The sequence below is a fragment of the Argiope bruennichi genome, chromosome 6 (genome assembly GCF_947563725.1).
Source record: "Argiope bruennichi chromosome 6, qqArgBrue1.1, whole genome shotgun sequence".
Classification (NCBI taxonomy): domain Eukaryota; kingdom Metazoa; phylum Arthropoda; class Arachnida; order Araneae; family Araneidae; genus Argiope; species Argiope bruennichi.
The window spans coordinates 34,300,247-34,325,439 of record NC_079156.1 but is presented as its reverse complement, the minus strand read 5'-3'; the positions used below and the strand labels follow the sequence as shown (position 1 = coordinate 34,325,439).

Genomic DNA, 25,193 nt, shown 5'->3' with positions numbered 1-25,193 from the left:
ACTAAATTTTTATTATATTTGGTCCACACCATAAAACTTTGACAACTGCAAGTCTTGTATTTAATTATATTAAAGTATCGTTTGAGGGCAACATGTAAACAATTTAGGGGATGAACCTCTTCTTTTGATTCTCCCACCCAGGTGACGATACTTCCCTTTGACTAAATCCACCCAATTTGCAGGGCTTTTGGCCCACGACATCGGATTTCATGTGCGCTAGACCCCACCAACAAGGCATACTTACAAAGGAATCCGGTTTTGAACTAGAAGAAAAAGCCGAGATCTTACAACTAGATAAAGTCTTGGCGGACTTTGTTAAGTGAAAAATGCATAGAAAATTATAAATTGACGAATTTTGTAGTTATTTAATGTTTTTTTTTTTTAGAAAGGAAAGTGCAAAAGGCGAAAAAAAAAGCAAGTTTTCTGTAATTAATTTGATATATTTATTTGATAATTTATTTAGATTATTTCAGAATGTTTATACTCTGTTAGAATGCCCTTTTTTAGTTCTTATTATTATCTTGGCTTCCTTCCAATTCTTAAAACAATATCATTATTTTTCTTTCGGAATAAAATAAGCAAAATTTCCCTTTGCCTTTCTTCTTTTCTATAAATGATTACATTCATTTTCAACGAGTATTTATTCTTTTTTTATCCATGATTATTGAGTTTGAAAATAATGTCTATTCTTCTGTACTAATTTATTTTTCTGATAGTTTTTAAAATCTTTCTTGTTTGTATAACAACTGAATGTCATAAGATATTAGCAATGCATTTAAGTAGCTTCGTTCAAACTGAATCTTAAAGAAACCTTAAAAATGAAAGAATAATTGAATTGGAAAATTCTACAAAATAGAGGTGTAAAAACATTGCTGCTACTGGAAATAATTGTTTGGGGCTTATTTTTTTTTTAATTATTATTGCAGGTAGTGTTTTAACCTATGAATTGTAGGTGTGAAAACACTGTTTCAATTGACAATTGAATTTGTGTGTGTGTGTGTGTGTGCGTGCGTGCGTGCGCGCGCGCGTTTATTTCGTTTCATGTTATGGAATGCAAGAAAATACGAGTTAAATTTAATTTTAAGTAGTTTAAATTTGAAAATTACTTGGAAAGATAATTTCAGTTTTCATTCAATATCGTAAATAAATGTTTAAATTTTGCAAGCAATTATTTATTCTATTTACGAATAATCCATTTTCATTTTGAAATATATTTACTCTATAAGGCATATCTATTTTTAATCTTAAGAGTTAGACCCAGGTTAATTTCATTGTAATGACTATAATAAATCAGAAAAAAATGTCCCGACCTTGAGTCTATGTGGGGCTTTTTTAGGACCCGGAGAATTCTGGTAACTTATCTCAACCTGTAATCCAACTCTTCGGCTTTCTTTCAGAAACGCAATAATCGTAATGAAGGTCATTGCTTTGGGGATATTGACCTTCGTTGATAGATGACTCGACTGAGAAATGCCAAAAAGTTGTACAGACTTCCTAATATTTGATTTCAATCTCATTGGCGCCACGTAACATCCGAGTCAAATGGTGGCAAGTTACACCAGGAACAAAGCTCACAATTAATAAATCATTTACTCTTAGCAAATTAATAAATGTAACAGAAATATATTTCCCGAATAATGAACTGAGCACCTGGTTAAAATACAAAGCTTTAAAAAAAAATGAGTGTTTTTGTCAAATTTGCGGAAATGGTCTCCCCAAAATTTTCTCGCATAATCTTGATACTTATATATTATTAACCGCATGCCGTTGTCGAACAATAATTAGAAAAAACCCTATCAATGTGTAATTTTTGGCGATTTTATTTGGCGATTAACCGATGGATGTGGCCAATACGTAAGTACCAGAAAACCGAATGTGTGTTTTTGGACGCTTTTTTCCCTACCGATTGAAAAAAAAAAATGACACACAACTACAATTGTAGCCACAAAATTGCATGTCAAAATGCATATAATTGAGCTATGAAAACTACAAAATAAGTCACTAATCGCTCATTGTATATATTCAAAATGTGCCAAATTTTAGAAAAACAATAACAACTAGATTTTCATTTATTTATTTATCTTTTTTTAAATTAGAGAACGTTAAATTTAAGATAGTAGAATAGCATCTCCATTTATCTAATTTCCTGAGGGTCCAAATGCACATAAATTTGGCCCAGCTCATACTCCTTTCATTGATATGTATTTTCAATTTTGTTGGATAGCATACAGATTTGAAAATATACGAAGTCTAGAATGTAATTAGCTTCATTATTTCGAATTATAATCACTTGACAAGAATGATATCTTTGTTCTCATCACGTTTTTCAAACTGCCAAATGGTGTTCCATCATTAACAGACCAGATCCAAATAGGATCCAAAACTGAAATATGATGATTAGACCCAAGATCCAAATATGAGGATTAGATCCAAATAGGACATGCAAATTTAGAGAAGGATCAATTAGTTTAGTTATGTTAACATCTCGATTTAAAACAACATGAGGGCTATTTTGGGGCGGATCCCACAATTTTGAACCGCAGTCAGATAACGAGAACGATACCTGAATTAGCCCCCCCTTCAAATTTCCACACCACATCTAGTAAAGGGACAAAGAAATTTAGATGCCGTCGTCGTCGTCATCGTCATCCTTCCAAGGTTTAAATAATATGCTAATGAATTACTGAAGGTTATGTGAGCATTTCAAACTTACCATATGTCTAAATATAACATTGTTTGTATATCATTTTATGGTAAATATTAAATGGTTCTGACTTAAATTATATGAAATTAAACAAATTATTTTCATTAGTATACCTAGAATTACAAATATTAGCAAATTATATAATTGGCTAAAAAGTTAAAAAAAAAATCCATGTTAAATTCAGATTTGTATGTATGGATTTGATAACATCCATGAGCCATTTCTGAATCCCTTAAAAATTAAACGTTTTTTTTTTTTTTTTTTTTTTTTTTTACAAGGTGACTGCGTTTTCAACTACAAAAAAAAAAATTTTAAAAAAATGAAGTTTTTAGATTAGAAAGAAAAAAGCTTGGAAAACTGTATGAACTGAACACTAACTGTTTAGCCTCTATTATCATCTTATTAAATGACGACTTCCGAAGGGCCGCGTGGTCTGGTGGTAAGGTCTCGGCTTCGGAACAGGAGGGTTTCATGCTCATGACTCGATTCAACCGAAGAACCGTTGTGTAAGAGGGTCTGTTGCACGTTAAATCCGTCATGACCAAACGTTCTCCCGCTGGTGTGGTGTGGTGTGGTGTGGAGAGGGGGGTGCCAGCTCAGGTGTCGCCCTCGTCATCTGACCGCGGTTCAAAATGACGAGGTCCGTACCAAAATAGCCCTAGTGTTGCTTCAAACGGGACTTTAATATAACCAAACCAAACAGACACCTTCCGAATCGGGAATGTATTGCCTTATTTATCCCATTATCTGTAGAATACTAGAGGTATTTATATAATTTTTATAGTGAATTTTAAAGTGCTGAATGATCTAATTTCAGCTTATGAGAATATATAATTCGAAACCTATGCGACACACAAACATGACTTTAAGAGGTTAAAGAAAATATTTTATGTAATTTCCTTGCATCTGATATTCTTCCATATCTTAATTTTGTAATCAAGTAAATAGTTTTTAAGCCTTTGCACTCGGAAGGTGAGTCTCACTCACCATTCAAGACGGTGCATCATTTTGAAGGCTTATTTGTTTGTTTGTTTTATTTTAATTGTTAAAAACGCCTGCTGAGTAGTAAGAATATGCAAATTAATTAAATGTGAGCATACAACTTAAAACAATTATATATATATATTTATTTTTCGGAGCAATAAAAAAGTATTTGTATTAGGTGAATAATTATGCATCGATTTACTTTTCCGAGTGCAAAGGGTTAATCTACGAACATTTATACGTCACAGTTAATTTCAAAATGTTCAATAAATATTAAAAGCTGAGAAAATAACATTTTAGAAGCCAAATTCATCAAGATGAAATCAAATTTGTGACTCTTTATTATCATGAAGGATTTACTAATGAGGCTAATACAAAACAAGTTGGAATTATTCCATCTAATCCTAGTTTTACAACCCCTTTTTTTTTCATAAGCCCAAAATATGCCAAAATTCAAAAAAAACATTCCCTGCAGAAAATCAACCAACTCTTTTGTATGGAATTAGATTATGTGACTCGCCTACATGCAGCAAAACAAATCGTAAATTCATCGTGAAGTTTGTAAATTCAACTCTCACAACTTCAGCAAAAGAAAGAAAAAAAGACCCACCAACAACCTAAAAAGAAGTTCCACTCTCGTATGTTACTCACGAGTAGCCTTATCATTTCTAGAACGGTTGTTGAGTCCTTGAATCGAGCAAATGACAACAACGCTCTTCGGTGGTGGAAGGAAACAGCGGGGTTTCGGGATCGGCAGCGTGACGTCATCAAAAGCTTCCTCTCTGCCCCTGCCAATTGCAACACATTCATCAGGAGTAAAGAGCGTTCGAAAAAATGTAGGAAGCGCGAAACGAGCATTTGTCGAATTGGCAGAACAGCTAGCTAATCGTTTGGCGAAAGCTACCATTTGTGTTTAATGCCAGTGGAGATAGCTCATTAGCGGCGATTGTTTATAACCTTTATCGTCTGCGTTTTTTTTTTGTGTTGTTCTTCTTGCTGTTCTATGTGGAAGTGAGAAAAAAATTATTCTGAGTGATTATTGTGTCGATATGGAATTGATAAAAAGAGAAACAGCGTGTTAAAGCCACGAAAAACTATTTTGTGTGGTTTACCTGATAAAAAAATAGATCAAGTGTATATTAATGCCACTTTCGTTTTCAATTATTAATAAAGATGAAAGAAATAGTATATTGTGATTGACATCTAGAATCATACAAGTTGTGATTCGCAATTTCTGTAATTTGGCGAAAATTTATTTCTTGTTGATACTCGTGGGAATTGGTGATTATTAATCACTTTTTTCCTACTAAAACTATAGTATTGATTTTTTCACATGAGTGCTTTCGTTTTTTATCCCTCGGGTACCAGTTCTGTTTGAAATTGAGAAGACAAGAAAAGAAAAACAATTCAAGGTAGTTGTTTCAAGTTTTTCATCGAAAAAAAATCACTAATTAATTAATTAACAGAATAATTAGCTAAATAAATAACGGATTTTTCCTGGGGAACTTCATAAGAAAAACAAAAATTTATTGATTCTGCTCTTATTAAAATAGCAGACAAAGATGAAAAAAGAGTTGTAAGTTTGAAAATTTGCATTTTCTGTTGATGTTTATTTAACTGTCATAGTTTTAATTGTGGTAAGATGTTTTTTGTATTGTGATGTCACTTAAATATGTTATGTGAAAAAAGAATTGAAACTGATTATTGCATGTTGACCTTCAAATTTATTGAAAGATTTTAATATGATAATGAAAGAGGAAGATATTTTGACTACAAACGAACATTTCATTCAAGTAAGGGAACAAATTTAGATTATCAGTCTGATTTTCAGTACAATTTAGAATTGAAAAAATAAGAATTTAACTGGAGTATTCAATTGATTGTTATATTATCTGAATTTTGTAGAAAAATTGTAAATGTTTTGCAAAATGGTTTTGTAATCTATTAAATTAAAGGCTAAGTTTATTTTTGAATTCGAAGAATAGTGCAAAAACTTATAATTCCTTAAAATAATTTGTCAACTTTCTTTTCTTAACCAAATTGAATAAGTTTTATTGCACTTTGAAGAAGAAATTATTAGAACGTCTTTGAAGTTTTCAGAATAAACTATTCTAATCAATAAACTATATAGCAGCAATCAATAAAGTGTACCAAGTATAATAACATTGTAATGAAAAACATTCTTTTGTGGAAGAAATGGAAGGATAAAAACATAATTGATTTTTCCACCACAAAAAAAGACTATGATGTCGTCATAATTGATTTCTTCTTTCAAGTAATGAGTTACGGCAACTTTACTATAATTTTGGATGCTTAAATTGTTCTGATAAAATCAAATGAAACTTCTTAAATATTGGCATTGTACCTTTAGACTCCTTGTATGTTCTGAATACACGTAATATAAAGTTCAAGAATTCAAAGTTTACATTATCTTAAGTCTGCATTGTATTCAAGAAATATTCAAGAAGTGTGTTATTACTGATCTTTGTGAAACTGTTACCCACAATTTACCTCAAGACTACATTAATCAACTTATTGATTACATTATTGATGTGTAACAATTGAGAAATTTGTGTTTTGACTTTCGACATTTAAAAAAAAATCTCCGGATTCGCTGAATCGTTAACGTCAAAAGTATTTTGTCCTGAATCGAATAAGTAAACATAGGAATAAAATAAAATATCTTCATCATTCGAACCTAGAAGTGCGCGAATGATAAGAAGAATGTTCTGATAAGAGAATTTCATTGTATTGAGCGAGTAATCAGAGTCAATACAAGGGATATATATCTTTTTTTGAAAGAGAGAGAGATAAAATGACGATCATCGGAAAGATTTATGCGCTCATCAATAGTGCTGTGGTAAATTTCACAATTGAACTACAGGAGGTAGATCGTCCGTGTATTATGCAATAAAATACGAAAACACTCAAACCTGAAAGAAAAACACCAAAATGAATGCGAGATTTTTAAGGATTATGCATCTTGGACTGTCAGTGATTTTATTACTGGTAAGTGAATTCTTTTTATAATATTTACTTTAAATAGTCATCAATTTCTAGGAATGACATCGTAGATGTAAAAATTAATACATATTAATGAAAAATTTTCCATTTTTTTAAGCATTCGCAATTCTTTTTTGTTGAATAATTTTGTAAATAGCTATAAATATTTAATCATCTTCTACTCAAGTATTATTTTACAAGAATAATAACAATGATTCAATTTTGCGTTTGCAAACTTTTTATATTAAAATTTAAATGCAATGATTTAAATTTGATGCAGTTATTTTTTTACATTTGATTTATATTAATAATAGCATATGCATGTATCACAATTTTCTACGTAAGTATTATTTTGTAAGAACAATAACAATTATTTAATTTTGTATTTCAAATTTTTTATAACAGAATTTAAATGCATCGATTTAAATTTGGTGTAATTATTTTATTACGTTTGATTTATATTCATAACATCACAAGCAAGTATATCAATTTAAATTTTCAACTACAAAGATAGGAATTTTAAATAAATTTGTTTCTAAAACTTTATGAATTATTTTATATGCATGGTTTGACTATTTTTGAAACTTACCCATTTGTTATTTCTTATGCTACGAAAAATGATTAAATTGTATCTCAAATGTTCTATTAAAAAATTTTTGAGACAAAGATTTGTGATTTTATATATTAGAAAGAGTTTTTAAAATAACATAAAATTGTATGATCTTTTCATGAAAATTTGTTCCAAATTTTAATTGAGCCAAATTATTTTATCAAATTTATCTTATCTTTAAAAAATTAATTTGTAGCAAATTGTTCAACTTTATTCAAAATAATTGATCATGAATGGTATTTATGTGAAGTATTTCTATTACTGCAATGATTTTTGGACAATAATTTGATAACTACAAACGCAATTTAGCAATTTATGTAATATATTTCCATTAATAAAATAATTTTGGGCTAAAATTTGAAAATTATAAATTCAATTTAGCTATTTCTGAAAACTTTAGTGAATTGAAACTTGATTTTAAAACAATAATACATTTAACTATTATGAAACACATTAATAACGCAAATATATTTCTTATTATCAATCTGAGTGGTTTACTCAGTAATAGATTCAGCCATTAGTAAGAAAAATTCTGCTTCGAGTCATTGATTTGTGATGATTTACAGCTTCTGATGGGATGATATATGATACTCATTGATTGAATCAGCAACAAATATACATTCCACGGCGATCATTAGCATTTGGAACTCGTGCATTAATACATTATTATTTTTATATAAATATACATGCTAATGATTAATAAATGAATACTGTAACATTTTACCGCAATTCTGACATATTTTCCACATTTTATACCATTCATTTACATTAAATGTTTGATACGAATTGCTATAATTTAAATTTCTCAAAACTATAAATTATGATTAGAGTTCTACAGATTTTTAAATAATTATATATTAAAGAATTTATTATTAATTAACAAATCTTATTTATAAAATTAATAAATATTGAATATGAATTAATGTTTTTTTTAAATATGAGTTTTGAATATGAAATATATGTTTTCTAAAATTTCTTTTAAAAGTGAAAAATATGTTAACTTCTCATCTAATGGAAACTCCTAAATTAATATTTTGAATTGCAGATATTTAGGCACGTTTTCTGTTAAACCTTTTCTAGTGTTTTTGTTGGTCTGAAATTACTTATTTTATTATATTTTTCTTTACAAAAGAACGTTTTATAGTCTATTAGTGAAAATATGGTAGAGAGAGTTTCATATTTTACATATGAATTCATTAAAAAAATCATTTTCACGCAGAAAATATAAATGAATATGTCCTTGAAAGAACTAAAGTCTTGGATTATTGATTCCAAATTAATAAAACTGCTTTTACTTTTGGTTGATCGAAGACGTGAATTTAAGATACAAAAGAAAATGCATCTTAAATTCGTTTCAGACAAATCTTATGCGATTCAGTGTAGAAATTACTGCATCTTGAATTTTTTTAAAATTAATTATTTAGTGATTATTATCGCATATAAACTAATAGATATGAGTTTTTGGTTATGAATTTGAATCTTATTAATTAAAATTGCTGACAAATTTTGCTGAATTGAATTTTAACAAATTATAGATTTAAATGATGTATCTGAAGTTAATGCGGCCTTTTGGGATTTTTAGTATTAGTAGACTTTTTTTATATATAAAATGCATATATTATCCTCTAAAGAAAGCTGAAATGGTTCTTAATAACCTTTTACTCATTCAAGATTTTATAATGCAATATCCCAATTCATTTCTGGAAATATTGTTTAAAAATTTGTGTACTTGACACTAAAACTACTATTAATTAAATTTTTTTATTGTTTATTAATTATGTATTTTACAAGAAAATCTTCCTTAATTTTATCCTATGCATTTCCACAAGTGACGGTAAAATAGATTTGCACAGAAATAGCAAATCATTTCGTTCTAAAAGTATTTTGATTTTCTCACAGGTGCTGCATACAAATAGTGGTTAAACTAATTCGTGGTGGCATTATATAAAAATAGTAAAAACTTTTTGCGAGATTTGTGATTTAAAACGAATCGAATGTTTTATTAGATCAATAGATTGTCTAACTTTCAACGTCTTTCTTAAGAGTAGGACAGTTGAATTCATTTCGGTTTAATTTTCTAGTTTCAAATTATGGATTAAAATTTTATTTTAAAATAATTTTTATTTACAGATTAAAAATCTATTTAAAGTTTCTTCATTTAAAATATCTGAATTTCGGAGGAGGGATGAAAAGGGTTGTTTTATTAGAAGAAATCTATGAATTTTTATTCGTTATAAAATAAATTATTCTTGGAAATTGAAACTGACGCAATATAAATTATCTATGTAATTAATTTTAATATGAATTTCTGAGTTTTGATTGCCAACAAATTGTAAGAAAAAACAATCAAGTTTTTACTTTGAAAAATTAGTTTATGTAGAATAAATCCTTATCTAATTATTTTTACACAAAGAACATAGTCCTGTTATTTTAAAGAATAATGATAGTTAGGTATCTATTTAATATTTTTTTCCCATTACTGCGTAGTTCGCATTGTACTATTATTAATAAAAATGATAAAGAGGATCTAATCTCGGATTCGAGATTGTTCTGAATAGGTTGGAGAAACACCAATGTTTGATTATACATAAAATCGTTCTATCTACATATTGGGATTGTTTGATTATATGTAGAATCGTCCCAATATCTACATATTGGGATTATATGGAGACATCGGGGTTCCCTATATCTACATATAAGATATTGGGAATCCTGTTCCAAACATCTTAAACGTAGGATCGTCCTGAGTGATTTATATAATATTTAAGATTTCATTGCTCCTTTTCTACGTAATATTACCAGTATTTGTAAGTTTAAATGCTCAGACTAATCATCAAAATTTCACCTGGAAAGAGTTAATTATTTAATTTTCACTTGATAAACGTTCAAATGCGTTACATCAATTTAATTTTTGAATCCAGAATACTTCTTACGACTGGAAACGGGATGCTACGTACCATTTAGGGTAAGACAATGCGCAGATAAATACTAGAAGAAATATTATTGCACTTCTGTGCCAATTAAGGAGTAATTATGGATTTGATGCATTTAGTCACAATGGCCTGGAGATAGTCTTGGTTTCTAGGCTGAAGGGTATGAGGCTCGAAATTCAATTCTATCAAAAATAAATAAAATCACCTTGTAAACGGGACAGATGCACGCTAAATTCATCGGGGTCAAATGTCTTTTCGCTGATGTGTTGCGGAAGTTTAGGAAACAGGATGCTAGCGCAAGTAGCGCCCTCGTCATTGACCGCGGCTCATAATTAAAAAATTGTCCACAAATAACCAGCGTTGCTTCAAATAATAAATCTAAACTAAATAATAATTTTAATAAAGCTAAACTAAGACATTTATGCATAGAATCATCTTGTATTGAATCACAGAGAGATTAACTCCTAAACGCCGCCTCTTTTCTCCAAAAAGGAAAATCTAAAGGTTAATTTATTTTATTTAATCTTGCATGTATTGATTAAGTCTTCTTTTATAAAAAAAAACATTAAATTCTTTACAGCTATTGATAAATAGTGTTTTATAACAATCATTCTTGCCGTATGTAATTCTGTATGGCAATATTACTTTTTTTTCTTCAAACATTTAAAAATACAGAACTCTTGTTTCATTCTTAAGAGATCTTATATTATGAGAGGAAGATTGTATCATTTCAAATTTCTTCTTTTTTTATTTTAAAATCAGAAAAATGTGTCATTCGTAGTTGGAATTAAAAGTTTCATTTTCCTGAATTCGTAACTTTCCTGTAATTTATCAGGGTATCTGTCAAATGTATCGCGCCACCATACTGATAGATAAAACGAATTGTTCTTTAGATGAGTCGCCAATGATGTCTCATTTTTTTTTTCTTTCTGTTCCCAATCTATTTCATTATCTCTTTGATTTGATTTAACATTTTTCTTTTTCAGTTTTCATTACAAAAAAGATATTATCGCAAGTTTTATCTTCTAGATTCAATATTTTCTTTTTCTCTACTTCATTTACCTAGTTCTTTTTTTTTTTTTAATATCGTAAATAAAAATGACAGAAAAAAATATTTTTATCTGCATGTGAAATTTACTATATGTTATATAATATTTTTGGCAATCATCTGTTCGCTGAATTACATTGGTTGAGTTAATTTCAATTAAATCTTATGCTTTATTTCATGTTCATGATTCCCCAACAAATTATTTTTTTTTAAGTATCGAAATTTTGATAGACAATAAAGTCGTGTTATGTTAAGAATTTTGGCATTATGCATGTGGTCTATATGAACTTTCCATAACAATTTTCGAATCCCATATCATTACAGTTCCCTTTAAAGCGTAAAGTTAAGAATCTGGGCAATATGTTTCGCATTGCGCATTGTCCTGTCCGGTAATGCAGTTTCACTTACTGATCACCGTGGAATCCATACATATGATCAACGGAATCGTTTTTCTTTTGCTTTCAACTGGGGTCCGACTACGTTAAAAACACTGGTTTTCGACTACATTGGCGAATTCTTCTTTTATTATTATTTCTTGTAGTTCAGGCTTTCCTCTTTCCAAAATAGTATTTTCTAGGAAAGATCTATCATCCAGGATAATTTGAAACAATTTTTTAGCTAAAATATTTCTTTAACTTCAATTTTCTTAAACTTTAATTTTTATAAAAATTGTCCACCGTTAACATGATATCTCAAAAACTAATAGAGGTATTTACATAAAAATTTCAGCGTGTGTTTTAAATAATGTGGGCAATGAAATGAACCAAAAGTTTTATTGTTGGTGAATTACTTTTTTATTTATAGGTGTTTTTAGAAAAATTAAGTTGTAAATTTATGGAAAAATGTATATGTACGTACATTTTTACCCATAATTTCTTTGCATCTCAAAATGTTTCTTAAATTTTGGCTCATTTCATTCATCATTATATTCTATAACTTGTGTACAAAGAAAAATAGGATAGCTGCATTACAATTTTGTGTAGAGTGTTAGCCGTTTAGGTTAAATTTCATTAAAATTTACTACAAATTTTCCTATTTCTCAAAATATATTATATTTCCAAATAATTTTTTTGTATATATAGTGTTTATAATTGACAATACATCTAAAAACCATAAATAGTTTTTAAAAAATCCACTTTTTCAAAAATATTGCTTCGAACGTAGTCGGCTACCTTAAAATAAAATTACACGAATAAATAATTGATGAAGTAATGTAAATGATTTTAATTCCACTACAACAGCTATAATTCTATTGCCAAAAATTTTAGAAAAAATATTTTTTTTTAAATCCCTTGCACTCGGATGGACGGACAGAAAGACAGACAAACGGATTGTGAATGGATTTCGTTCAAAATTCGATAGAAATCCGCAAATTGGGTGCAGGGATTTCATACCAAATTTTATACGTGCAAAGCAATGTGCTTTTGAATTATTTTGTTCGCAGACAGGCAGAATTTTAAAAAACGTGTTTTACGTACACGTTTGAGTGTAAATATTCGTCAGAATATTAAGCATGATTTTTGTTTTTTATTTTGCTTTCTCTTTGTATTCATCATGTACGAAAAATTAAAAAAGTAGTTATAATAGTAGTTAGTATATATAGTTAGTAGTTAGTATATATAGTTAGTAGTTAGAATCGTCGCGTAATCGTTCATAAAATATAGGCTAAAACTGAATCCTTTTCTTTGAATTGCATTTTTAAAAATATAAATGCACATTTCGTCATGAGAATTGTTGTGTTTACTTAAGACTGTATCGCCCGATTATAGCTAACAATGAATCATATTTGTCATTAATAAATAAGATTATGATCACTTAAATAACTTTTCGTAATACTACTTATTAAAATTATATTTCCAAAAACTTTCATTAATTATATACCTATATACCTATACCCAACCTATATCCGCTTGGCTGGTAAGGGGCCAAAAGTAGGTCGATTAAAAAATGTTATTTTCTTTGTTGCCAAATAAATATGTCTGTAAAAAGTATTAATTTTACTAGTGATAAAATATAAGGATAATCTTAATTCTTTTTCAAACATAATTGATGAAGTTCCCATATGTAACATTACACTCATTTAGTTATTAGAATGTTTATAAAACTAAGTATCTTCTTCAATAATATTGTATGCAAACACTGGATGCTCGGTAGTCTGCACCATTCGCTTGGCGCAGCATAGATAAACATTGCTCTTGCACAATAAAATGCAACCAACTAACCAGCGAGACAGTCCAGAATCAATTTGATGACTAATTTAAATATTCATAAAAATAACAATTTGTTTAGTTTAGTTATATTAACGCCCCGTTTAAAAGCAACCCTAGGGCTACTTTGGGACGGAGCTCGTAATTTTGAGCCGCGGTCAGATGACGAGTACGACACCTGAGCTGGCATCCTCCTCTCCTAACTTCCACACCACATCGTTTGGCCCCGACGGATTTAATGTGCACCAGACCCACTTACACGACGGTTCATCGGTGGAGTTGGGTCTTGAACCTGAAACCGCCGGTTTCGAAGCCGTTACCTTACCACCAGTCTTACCACCTTTAAAATTAATAAAATGAAAAATATTAACCTAAACTTGATCATTAACATGAATTAATAATCATTAATATGAAATTCAAATGACCATTATATATGAAAAGCCTCTTAATAAAGCCATAAGGCAGTACACAAAACTTCACTTCTTAGTGCTGCAAAATGCTTAAATCCACCCTTTGTTAAGCTTCTTTAATATTTCATGCCGCATTTCGTAAACCATCGCAGCAAACCACTCGCACTAAGAAATTTTGATGTAACAGTTGAAATCATTAGCAGCATATAGCATTTTATCAGAGCATGCCAACAATTTAAAAACAGCTTTAGTTCACTCATTCAAGTGTATTTTCTCACAATAATGTTTTTGTACAATTAACATATTTTTGATATAATAGTGATGATGTATAAAATGCAATATTTAATTAAATAAATGTATGAATTTAACGCCATGCAGCACGTAAATCTTGTTAAATTCGAATTCTTTGTAAATAAGTGTCGGACAACAGCTTGATTTATCTTGCATGTGAGTTATAAACCTCATTTTGAATGCTAACCGGCATCTGACGGACGTGATCATATATTTAAATGCTTTACTTTCTAAAATACACAGGGAGACTGTTGTAAGAGTCACAGATTTCTGTCTCGAGATTTTAATTAATCTCTGTTTTAGATTTTATTGAATCCATAAAAAAGACATTATACCTACTTATTTGAAAACATTCTAATTCAGAAATGGAAATAGTTAGGCAAACGTTAGCGCGTTTACATGAGTGTGTACCGATTGATAGATAGCCAACCTTTTGATATATTCTGTTCTTAATTTGATAAGAATCTTCATTTCAGATTCAACACTTGTGTACCAAATTTTACATATTTAGGTCTTTAACCGGGGGTGGGGTACCTTAGATATGAGGATGAGAAGCTTCTGGCATGGTGGTTGGTTCTCTTTACCCAGATAGGTACAGCAATGGTGGGGCTCGGCTGCCTCATACCGATGATGAGAAGTGCTGTACCGTGGCCGGTGATAGCCTCCAGGACCTAACCTTAATTCCAGCCAAAGGTGTCACGACGTTCCGGTCATTCAAATTAAATCCGTATGCAGTAAAGAGTAGGTGGGACGGAGTAGACTCGTGTGGTTATATAGGTCTTTACATTTTATAGTTATAGTGTTCCCTTATTCTCGGACAGGCAGCAAATGCGATTAAAGACTAGATACCAAATTTCATCTTTTTAGTTCAAAGCTTATTTGAGTTACTGTGTTCACAGACAAATTTTGAGACCGATGCACAGGCGAATACGATACTTTCTCTTTGTATATTTCGTTTACTATGAAGGGAAATCTCATAAAAATATTTTACTATTAAATAAATACGAAAATTGCATATATATACTAATATATTTATATCAACTTAACAGTTTCTCGATTCTTTATTGTCCAGACATAGTTGTGTAAATCTTTATAAACGAGATTATAATAAGAGATGATAAAATTTAAATTATGGAAACAGGCATCAATAAGAAATGCAAGGAGAATAATCAAAAATATTTATTTTGTGATTTAATTTTTAATTTAACTAACAATTATATATTTCTTGGTTATAATTTATTTTTAAATCAATAAACAAATAATTATTTTATAAGCTTATTATTTAACTATTTAAAATGAATTAGAGAAATTTATTATGGGCATAGGCATCGACGAGAAATGTAAAATAGTTTCTATCAGTCACAACATCACTATTCGTAGTATTAGTATAAATTGTTATAATTTGAATAATTATTTAATAAACTATGAAAAACTAAATGCTTTTTCTTAAATATATGATGATCTATTCAGTTAGAGTTGACTTTAGTTTGATAAATTAGAAATCATTTGAAAAACTTTACTCATTAAAACAGCATTTGAATAAAGAAACTTGCATTTTTCCTTTTTTATGACGACGCTTGGAATATAATATCTGCATTAGTTTACAAATCATACCGACTGACATAGCGAATATGATTTAGGTTTTACTTTAGTCTTACAACAATATTCCACATTCTTATTTAAGGAAGCTTCTCAAGCGCACTGTCTCAGCTGTGGCGATAAAAGGATTTCACCCTAATTATATATATGCATAACTACATTTCTTGTTATGTTACTATTTTCAGATTTTTTGTCGGAAATCTGTTAATAGAATTCGCAGCCTTTAAATAATTTGACATGCATGCATTTTGCTGCAGTCAATGAACTTTTAATCCAATGCCATTTGACTAGCTGCCGTTGTCCACATACCCGAATGAAATTTAATCTTAACTTGGCATTGCAGGAAATAGCTAGATATCTTGCAGGAAACGTCTTTGATAGTTACTCGTCTGCGTGAATGAATTTCATGTACGTGTAAGTTCATTCATGAATCTAGAGCGACGTTGAGGAAACTTCTGAAACCCAGAGGTCAAATCTGTTACTCACGACAAGTTAAAAATATTTCGAAATCTATAAGTATTATAAGTAAATGAAATAAATTTTAAAACAATTAATAATATTAACTATATACCATCATGAGAGCGATGTAGATATTGCTGGAATTCCTGAATTTTTGTTTTCAAAAATTTTAGAATTTATGGAAAATTTTATAAATGTAGATATAGTGGAATAATTTTGGTTTCAGTTTCATTTAAAGATATGTATGCATAGAAATGTCCAGAATTTAGAAATTACAGTTTAAGGTTGCTGGTCTAGAATGTTATTAACTGATTTGTAATTGAAAATTCTGAAACTTTTTATTGCCGATATAAACAGCTTTGAAACAAATTATTTAAATTAAAGAAATTTTGATAGTTAGCCATATAATTTTTTTTCTAAGACATTCTTTTTCTTAATAGGTATTTGCTGTAAATAATTTCAAATCCTAAGGTTCCTTCTGTTTAAATGACCTGTCAGCTATATGATGAAATTTTTGTATATATTTTTTAAAGTCATTTTTACTTTTTCATATAGAAAGAAAAAGAACTGTAACCATAAAAAAAATAGAATATGTCATCTGACAATTTTCAATATTTTAGGCCTCCTTCAGTCAAAAAAAAAAAAAAAAAAAAACCTTTTTTGAAATTATTGTTGTTTGCCTGTGGATTCCATAATTCAAAAGAGCTTTGAACTAAATGGATGAAAATTAATATGTGGTCTTTACATCATATTTATTGATTTCTATCAAATTTTGAAAGAACTCCAATCGAGGAAGTCTATCTGTCCTGCTGTTCCGAAAACATGTGAACATGATAGCAACTAGACACAAAATAACTAGACAACTTTAGTTATATTAACGTCCCGTTTTAAAGCAACACTAGGACAATTTTGTAACGGACCTCTTAATTTTGAACCACGATCAGATGACGAGGGAGGCCGCAGTGGCCTGGTGGTAAGGTTTCGGCTTGTGAGTCGTAGGGTCTCAGGTTCGAGACTCGATTCCACCGAAGAACTGTCGTGTAAGGGGGTCTGTTGCACGTTAAATCCGTCATGCCAAACGTCCTCCCGCTGGTGTGATGTGGTGTGGCGTGGAGAGGGGGGTGCCAGCTCAGGTGTCGTCCTCGTCATCTGATCGCGGTTCAAAATTACGAGGTCCGTCCCAAAATAGTCCTAGTATTGCTTTACAATGGGACGTTAATATAACTAAAACTAAACTAAACAGATGACGAGGGAGACACTTGAGATCTCCAAACTACCACACTTACCAGCGGGAAAAAATAACTAGACAAATGAAATTTGTGACGCAGCTTTCGCATCTGAACCAAATCTTTCATAGGGTTAATTTGCTATCTATCTGCACTTTCTCATACATGCTAATGCAATAACTCAAAAACGCAATAACTTATATAAATGGAATTCGATATGTGATCGTATGATCACAGTTGCAGTTACGTGCCACATTTTGCTTTCAATCGGTCAAAAAAATATATTACCAAATTACATATTCAATTTTGTGGATGCTTTGTAATAAAGGAACATCAAAAAGAAACCTGTTGCGTAAAACTGGTGAAATGAAGGTAGAATGATTTAAAATTTTTCCATCATAATTTTAAAACACATCATTGCACAAAAGAAATTTTTAGATTTTTTTCAAATTTAGTGAAAAAGATATTCTTTTATTTTTCTAATGTAATCAATTGCTCAATTTTTTTATACAACAATCCTATTCAAACTAGAGGATTCTAAAATTTCGTAAAAGGTTCGATATAAGAATTCGAAAACTGCACAATGCAAAATTATATGTATTTTGTTTTTTCTTATATGATATGGAACAACTAAACGCAAGTAGAGCCACAGATAGAGTGACTAGTCTTATATAATATTATCCTTTTTTAATCTTTGTGAACTTTTTATCGTATGCATGAATTTAATTAGCATTTGATGATGCTGAAAGTTATCAACTTCAGTCATGCGTCTACGTCATTTGCATTTTTATATGTAAAACAGTAACGTGTGTGCCATAGAAATCATTCGTGTAACTTAACGTCTAATGGCAATAATTAAGGTGTATATACACACTTGAAACTTCGAAAATCGTTTAAAATATCGAATATTTTTTTTATTGCTTAATAATGTTCTATGACCCTTTAGCTTTCAAACGGTACCAAGATGTTGTCAATATTCGAAATATTTCTCGAGTTATAATTATTTTTCTTGAGTTGCTTTCATTAAAAATTCTAGTTACGGTTTTTTTAGAACTCATTTTATGAAGAATGATATTTCTCCACTATGTTGCTTCATTCAAACAATCATAACTCAACAAGAAATGAACCAAATACAATTATTTATATATCAAAATAATCTGTATGAAAAAGCGGATGTTTTGTGCCTCAATCAAAAATATATTTATAGAAATAAATTTTTAATAGCTATTTAAAAGTTAAAATGACAGAAAAAAATCTCACTTTTTCTATTCATCGTTGATGAAAAAATTGTTAAAAAAAACTATATCTTTTTATAACTTGATTGTGGCAGACAACATGAAGACTAATATTAGGCATAATTTCCATCTAAAATTGTGTGTCTGTACAAATTAGAATTTAAGATATCGTGTTTCAAAAAATAGGCTAATTAACTCATTAAATATTATTTAATTAATTAACAATGAGTGTAATATGGTTTTTTCTCACTGAAATGAGTTTAAACATATATTAATGACCTACTGTGAAAAAACTGGATTTTTAAAGTTAAAATTAAAAAAAAAAAATCTTCTAGTGTGTACGTACACCTTAAATGTAAGTAAACGGCATACGAAGTTCCAGATTATTTCATTAAGTTTCTAAGCTGTACTTAATTCTAAACTAATTAATGAAACTGCAATATATAATATAGCTCTAGCCGAAACCTCTATTCGATCAGAGCAAAGAAGCTGTATAAGAAATCAAGATAATAGAAATAGGCGTCTTACAGAAGTTTTAAGCGACAGCAAAAATAGGTTTCATGCGATGACTGCAGCGTAATTCATTGTAATTCTTACCTGCTATTTAATTGTACTAAACCATCAATCTAATTAGATGAACCCTTCTTTATTTTTCTTAAAAGATAGAATAGAAATAGGCAACCAATAGATGGTTTGAATATGAGGTGTGAATTGTGACAATGAACGTAAACGTGAACAAACAGATTATTACTGATTTTTCTTTGGAAAATGATGTTCATACTTTTCAAAACTTTCTCTCACAAAAATGATTTTTGCTTTATTTTAAAACTCAAATTACCTTTTTAATCATGTCAACTTTATTTCCATGTAATTTTCTTTTCCGTTTACAATAATGTTTTGAAGGATTCTTCATGCACAGTGTACAACAATGTTTTTAATGTTCTAAATTCATGAAATTCTAACTCATTCAATAAAACATTTAATCCCATGCTTTTGTGATAGTGTTAAAATTAAAATGAAACAGGAATTTCTTTGTTCAACTAGCAAAATTGGGCTTTCATATCCGTTTTTATTTTGTAATATATACACTTTTCAATTTGCAAGTATAATAATGTGTAATAGACTGATTCAATAAAATTCATATTTCCGGTCTTCAAATAACAAAATCAATTAATTTACATTACATATTAATAATTTAACAGTCTAAAAAGTCTGAGTGATCAAGCTTATCGCAAAAGGCGGCTAATATAATTAAAAATCAATATAATCATTAAGATTATGATTGAAAATAGAAAAAAGAATTGTCATATACAACGAAGCCTAGCCTTATCTTTTATTTAGGAATTATTCGCTCATATATTTCTTTCGTTCAATTTTTGACATATCCTTTTTCGGCATATTTCGACATGATTCTCTTAGCATCTTTTTTTTTTATCAGTTTTCAAAACAATATACAATAGACATTATATCAATACACATAAAAGAAATTTAACCAAGCAATTTGAATTCCACTCGCTTATAGATTCATTTTTAACACTAGCTGATTCTAAATTATTTGAAAAACATTACAAAGTTACGTCATATAAATTTTTCTACACAAACTAGCATATTGTCTTAAATTTGCTGTTTAATATTTTTTTAATGCAATTACTCCATTATTTTTCTTGTATCAACCGAGAAATATATTCCGTTATTGAGAAGTAAGTAAAAGAATTATATAATCGGAACCAAATTTGACCGACGGCTATTTTTGGTTGAATTTTTCTGAGTTTCTATCCAAATCAAGATCTGAAGCGAAATATTGGATATATTTCTAAGTGCAGTCCTATGTCCTCGCAGAAAACTACTAATGACAAGTGATAGAGTGGAGAGTAAACAATCATATCCTGTCAATTATCTGACCTGTTTTATAAATTACGCGTGGATACTCTGTCTTCTAAATGAATTACTGACGATTGATTCCAGGAAAAATAGTACGTCATGTGATAAAATGATGGGTATAAACAATGTCCGCAATCGTGAAAGATATGACATCATTTTTTATGATTCCGAGTTATAGTGCTCATTGTCTCTTTTAAATGGAAACTCATTATTAATCTCTTACTCCACAGTGATGTGCTCTGAACTTTGTACCTAATCATAGAATTATCGATCGTGAAATTGTAGCGCAGTGGTTAGTAAAAAATTATCTGTATTTCCATAAATCTCGAGTCGTTTATATTTTCATACAGATAATCAGAACAAGCGATCTTGCCGACACTTTAACGTATACTCTCTTCCGCTTGAGAACTTGAAGCAAGGCTGTGAGCTCAGAGATCACTGAACACAGTCCTTCAAATGAGCGTTTTGTGCTTCTTAATATAGTGAAGGATAAATAATTTTACAATTTGAGACATTTTTTCCAACCGTTTGAAGGCAAATTATATAAAACACAGAATTATAAGATCACATACCAAATTTCATTTATCTAGTATCTAATATCATGTGGTTACAAGCATGATTACAGATCTATTGATGGTCTATCACGGATTTGTAATCGATATGTTAAAAATGTGTTCCAAGTTTTATCCCATAAGATAAGATCTAATTTGATAAGACCTAATGGTGTAAGATCTAGTGAGATCTATTGTATTTATTTGTATTATGTTAAACAAACTTCCTGTGAATAAATGCCATTAAAATTTTGTGAATTATTGTAAATATTTCATTTACGGTTAAATTCTTATTTAAGTAAGAGTATATTCTTTATAGTAAGTATCCTTATTTGTAAAAAAAAAAAAAAAATAAGCAAATGTAAACGTATATAAAGTAAAAAATCTTACTTGGTAAAATTATTATAGATATTCAAATTACTGTTTAAGAAAATGCCAAATGGAACAATATTTATTTGGAATTTTCTAGCGAAACAAGAAATATTTAGAATTGCGCTGGTTCCCCTAAGTACGGAAATTCCGCGTTTGTACTAAAATATCCGAATAATATTTCCTTCCGATAAAAATGTAACTCTTATGTAGTGAGTCATTTCCGCAGGATTGTTCAGAAATGACAAATTATTTTGATCTCCTAGTTGTAAAAATCTATTAATTTTTTTGCAAATTTGATTAAAAAATTTTTTCACACAACAGCATTTTTCTCACAACATTTTTGAGAAACTCGCGGGTATTTGTTGCATATTTTTCCTTTAATGCAATAAAATATCATGCATTTACTGTATTGGAGGAGAGAAACTTTTTGCCTAGTTTTGAATTTAAATGCTTGCATTTTTTCATATGTAACTTTTTTTCATTTCTTGCAAACAAAGCGTGCAAAAAAAAAAAAAAAAAAGTATCGTAGTTCTCAAAATTCGAAATAAGATTTTGAGTTATTATCTCATTTCAGAACCCTCTCAGTTCGAAAACTACATTTTTGTGATTAAGTCTGCCTGTCTGAGCAAAATCAATCAAAAACACTATATTTCATTCCATTGACCTAACATATAGTTTTTACACTAAATTTGCCTATTTTTTTATCAAATTATGAATCGTATACTTTTACTGAAAATTCGCCTGCTTATCTATATGCATATGAACACGATAACAATAAATCGTAAAAAGCTAAATGGATACAATTTGGTATACAATTCTGACATCTAAAGTGTATATCCTTTTCATATTTTGAACGAAATCCATCAATGTGTTATTCGTCTGTCGGCTATACATTCGCATCGATGTAAACGAAATAGCTTTAAAAGTGAATTAAATAAATAATTTTGATGTATAACTCTGTCAAATTTTTATTTCAGTCGGTTGACAAAAGTGCGTTCAAAAAGCATACTCAGTTTTTCTTACTACATAGCAAAACATAATACTTATGTGAGGGACTCTGGAAATAAAAATCTGTGGACTCGTGGCGTAAGGATCTCCCAATTTCCAATTTTTATACGGAGGGGTAGGGGGAATAACACCTTTATTAGAGAATATGCGAGAAAAATTCGGGGTGACCATTTCCACTGGTTCATATTTTAACCCTTTATAGGGCCTGGGAAGTATGCTTCCCACCAAATTTATCAATCTTTGTATGAAATTATTTAGGTTGGCATCAGTTCTGACACATTTTTTTAGAAAGACAGAAATTTAGATGCTTCAGTTCTTTATCTCAATCAAAATGATGTGTCTTGATTTGTTACTTAATTATTAATTGACCAAATTAATTAATTAATCAAATTAAATTTATCTAATAAGCTAAATGAATCCCTTTTCTTATTCTAATTTCAAGCCTAAAAATATTTTAACATAATATGACTAGAAAAAAATGGCCCTTTAAAGGGTTAAAATACCTGAAATGAAATTTAGTTTATTTAAAGTACATTCAACCTTTGCATTATTAATTGTATTCATAATTTCAAACGTTGTATATACTTACTTTGAAATAAAAAAGCGAGAATACACAATTCACAAATTTATGCAACTACAAATATGATAACTTACTCGATATTGTTAGTCTGTATAAGTGTTATGTACCGTGTACCTGATACAAAGCATCGGATTGAAATAGTATCACACAACCCTACTTTAGCTTTGAAAAAGGAAGTTAATCTAATTAACCGAAAATGCAAGACAAGTGAAAAGATATATCTTTTATTGATAAAGTTTTCTATCTTCAAACTAAATATTTCCGTTGTATTCGAAGTTTTCTTCTTTCTTGTATTAGTATAAAAAAAGGAAACATTATCACTGCAAAACAATTGATACAGAAGTTTTGATGAATCTTCAAAACATTCACTAGTTTCAAAAATGATTTTCGAAAATTGTTTAGCTGTTTATCTCTAAAGGAGAAGACTCAAAAACCGAAATACTCTAAAACAATGAAATTTAGCATGTATCTTCACAACAAAAGTGTATATTTCTGACAAATGTTGGACGGAACCCACCAGGAAAATTCTGTTATTTAGTCCGCGCGCATGAGCGAGCAGTAACACGAAAACATAATGAGTTAGATAAATGAAGTCTGTTGTGGGATTTTAGCTCTAATATTGTATATAAATATACAATTTTGTACTCTACTAATAACTTTTTTAAATAAAAAAATGGAAAAGATAAAAAAGAGTCATTTTGTAAAAGTATATGTGAAAGTGGAGACTTGGGTCGGCTGGAAATGTATGAATAAATGGAAAATTATTTATAAGTATTTTAGTAAAAGGAAACTGATGCAAGAGGACCTCGTTTGACGAAGTAATCTTTGATCACCTAAAAATAATATAGGGTGTTCATTAATTATTGTCGGGGTTTCCGTACCTCATAACTTTCGAATAAAAAATATTACGCAAAAACCGATTACATATTCGTAAATTACAACTCAAAGAATTTTATTAATGATATTAAAATGTAAAGCTTGCACAATTTGCACTTTGTAGCCATTCAGTTGAAGGCGGTTATGGAGAACGTTCCATATCGTCGTATGTGCTCGGTCTTCCCGCTCCCTTTCGGTGTAGAACGCTACCAGTTTCCTGAAATTGTGTTAACTAGCGTCTGATAGAATTATCCGAAGAAGGATCTTTCTTGTACGTGGTCCTGAAGCGACGTTGAGTAGTTATGACTGATTTAGTTTCGAAAAACCGCAATACACACATTGCTTTTTCTTGCACTGTCGCCATTTTTATTTATGACGTCATAATTACCCAGACTGCAAATGCGCTAAGATCGCATTGTTGCCACGTAAAATTCTTTGAGTTGTAATTTACGAATACGTAATCGGTTTTTGCGTAATATTTTTTATTCGAAAGTTATGAGGTACGGAAACCCCGACAATAATTAATGAACATCCTATATATCGAACTTCTTTTAAAAAGTCATTAACGAATGAATAGAACGTCTCCATAAAAATATGTTGACAAATCTGTTTTTAAAATGTCATAATCAGGATTCAAAATACAGCGGTGATGATATAGGTTTAAAAACACCTTTCAGCTTTCCCATAAATAAACCCATAACCCATCAGCTTTCCCATAAATATATTACATAAATAAACTTTCTACTACTACATAAATAAACTTTGGATTTCGACTAAACATGCAGCATTTAGTTGAAATTTTTGTTTGCTTTTAAAAGGTCTTTTAAAGCTACGTTTTAAAAAAATAAAGCATTATTTAAAGGAAATAAAATGAATGCTACACATTTAATCCATTATTTTATTTATTTTTATTATTGTTTAATTAGATGGCTCTTTTAACTTTGGAAAAGTGATGTCTTACTCATTCAATTAAAGATCGAGAAAATATTGAAGATTTTTTTATTCATTATATGCAATTTTTAGAGCGAATTGCAGCATCAGCATGATTTATTTTTTAACTTACAAATTTGAATCTGATGTGTGGGAACGATGATTAAGGGATTAATAATTTGTATTACAAAAGTGAACTCTCTTGGAACTAAATCAGTTGGCATTCTTATTCGTGCATGTAAGGAAATACATTCTTTTTATACCCTTAAAATATACTATAGAATGT

At 29.5% G+C, this 25,193-nt stretch overlaps 1 protein-coding gene across 1 annotated transcript in view; it reads left to right on the top strand.

Moving 5' to 3' along the window:
• The first annotated feature begins 5,730 nt into the window (after nt 1-5,730).
• Nucleotides 5,731-25,193, top strand: part of LOC129972672 (calcitonin gene-related peptide type 1 receptor-like) — a 74,429-nt gene continuing 54,966 nt past the window's right edge. Inside the window, exon 1 of the mRNA XM_056086893.1 lies at nt 5,731-6,697. Coding sequence (XP_055942868.1) covers nt 6,641-6,697 — 57 coding nt within the window. The 5' untranslated portion in view covers nt 5,731-6,640. The remainder of the gene's footprint in view (nt 6,698-25,193) is intronic.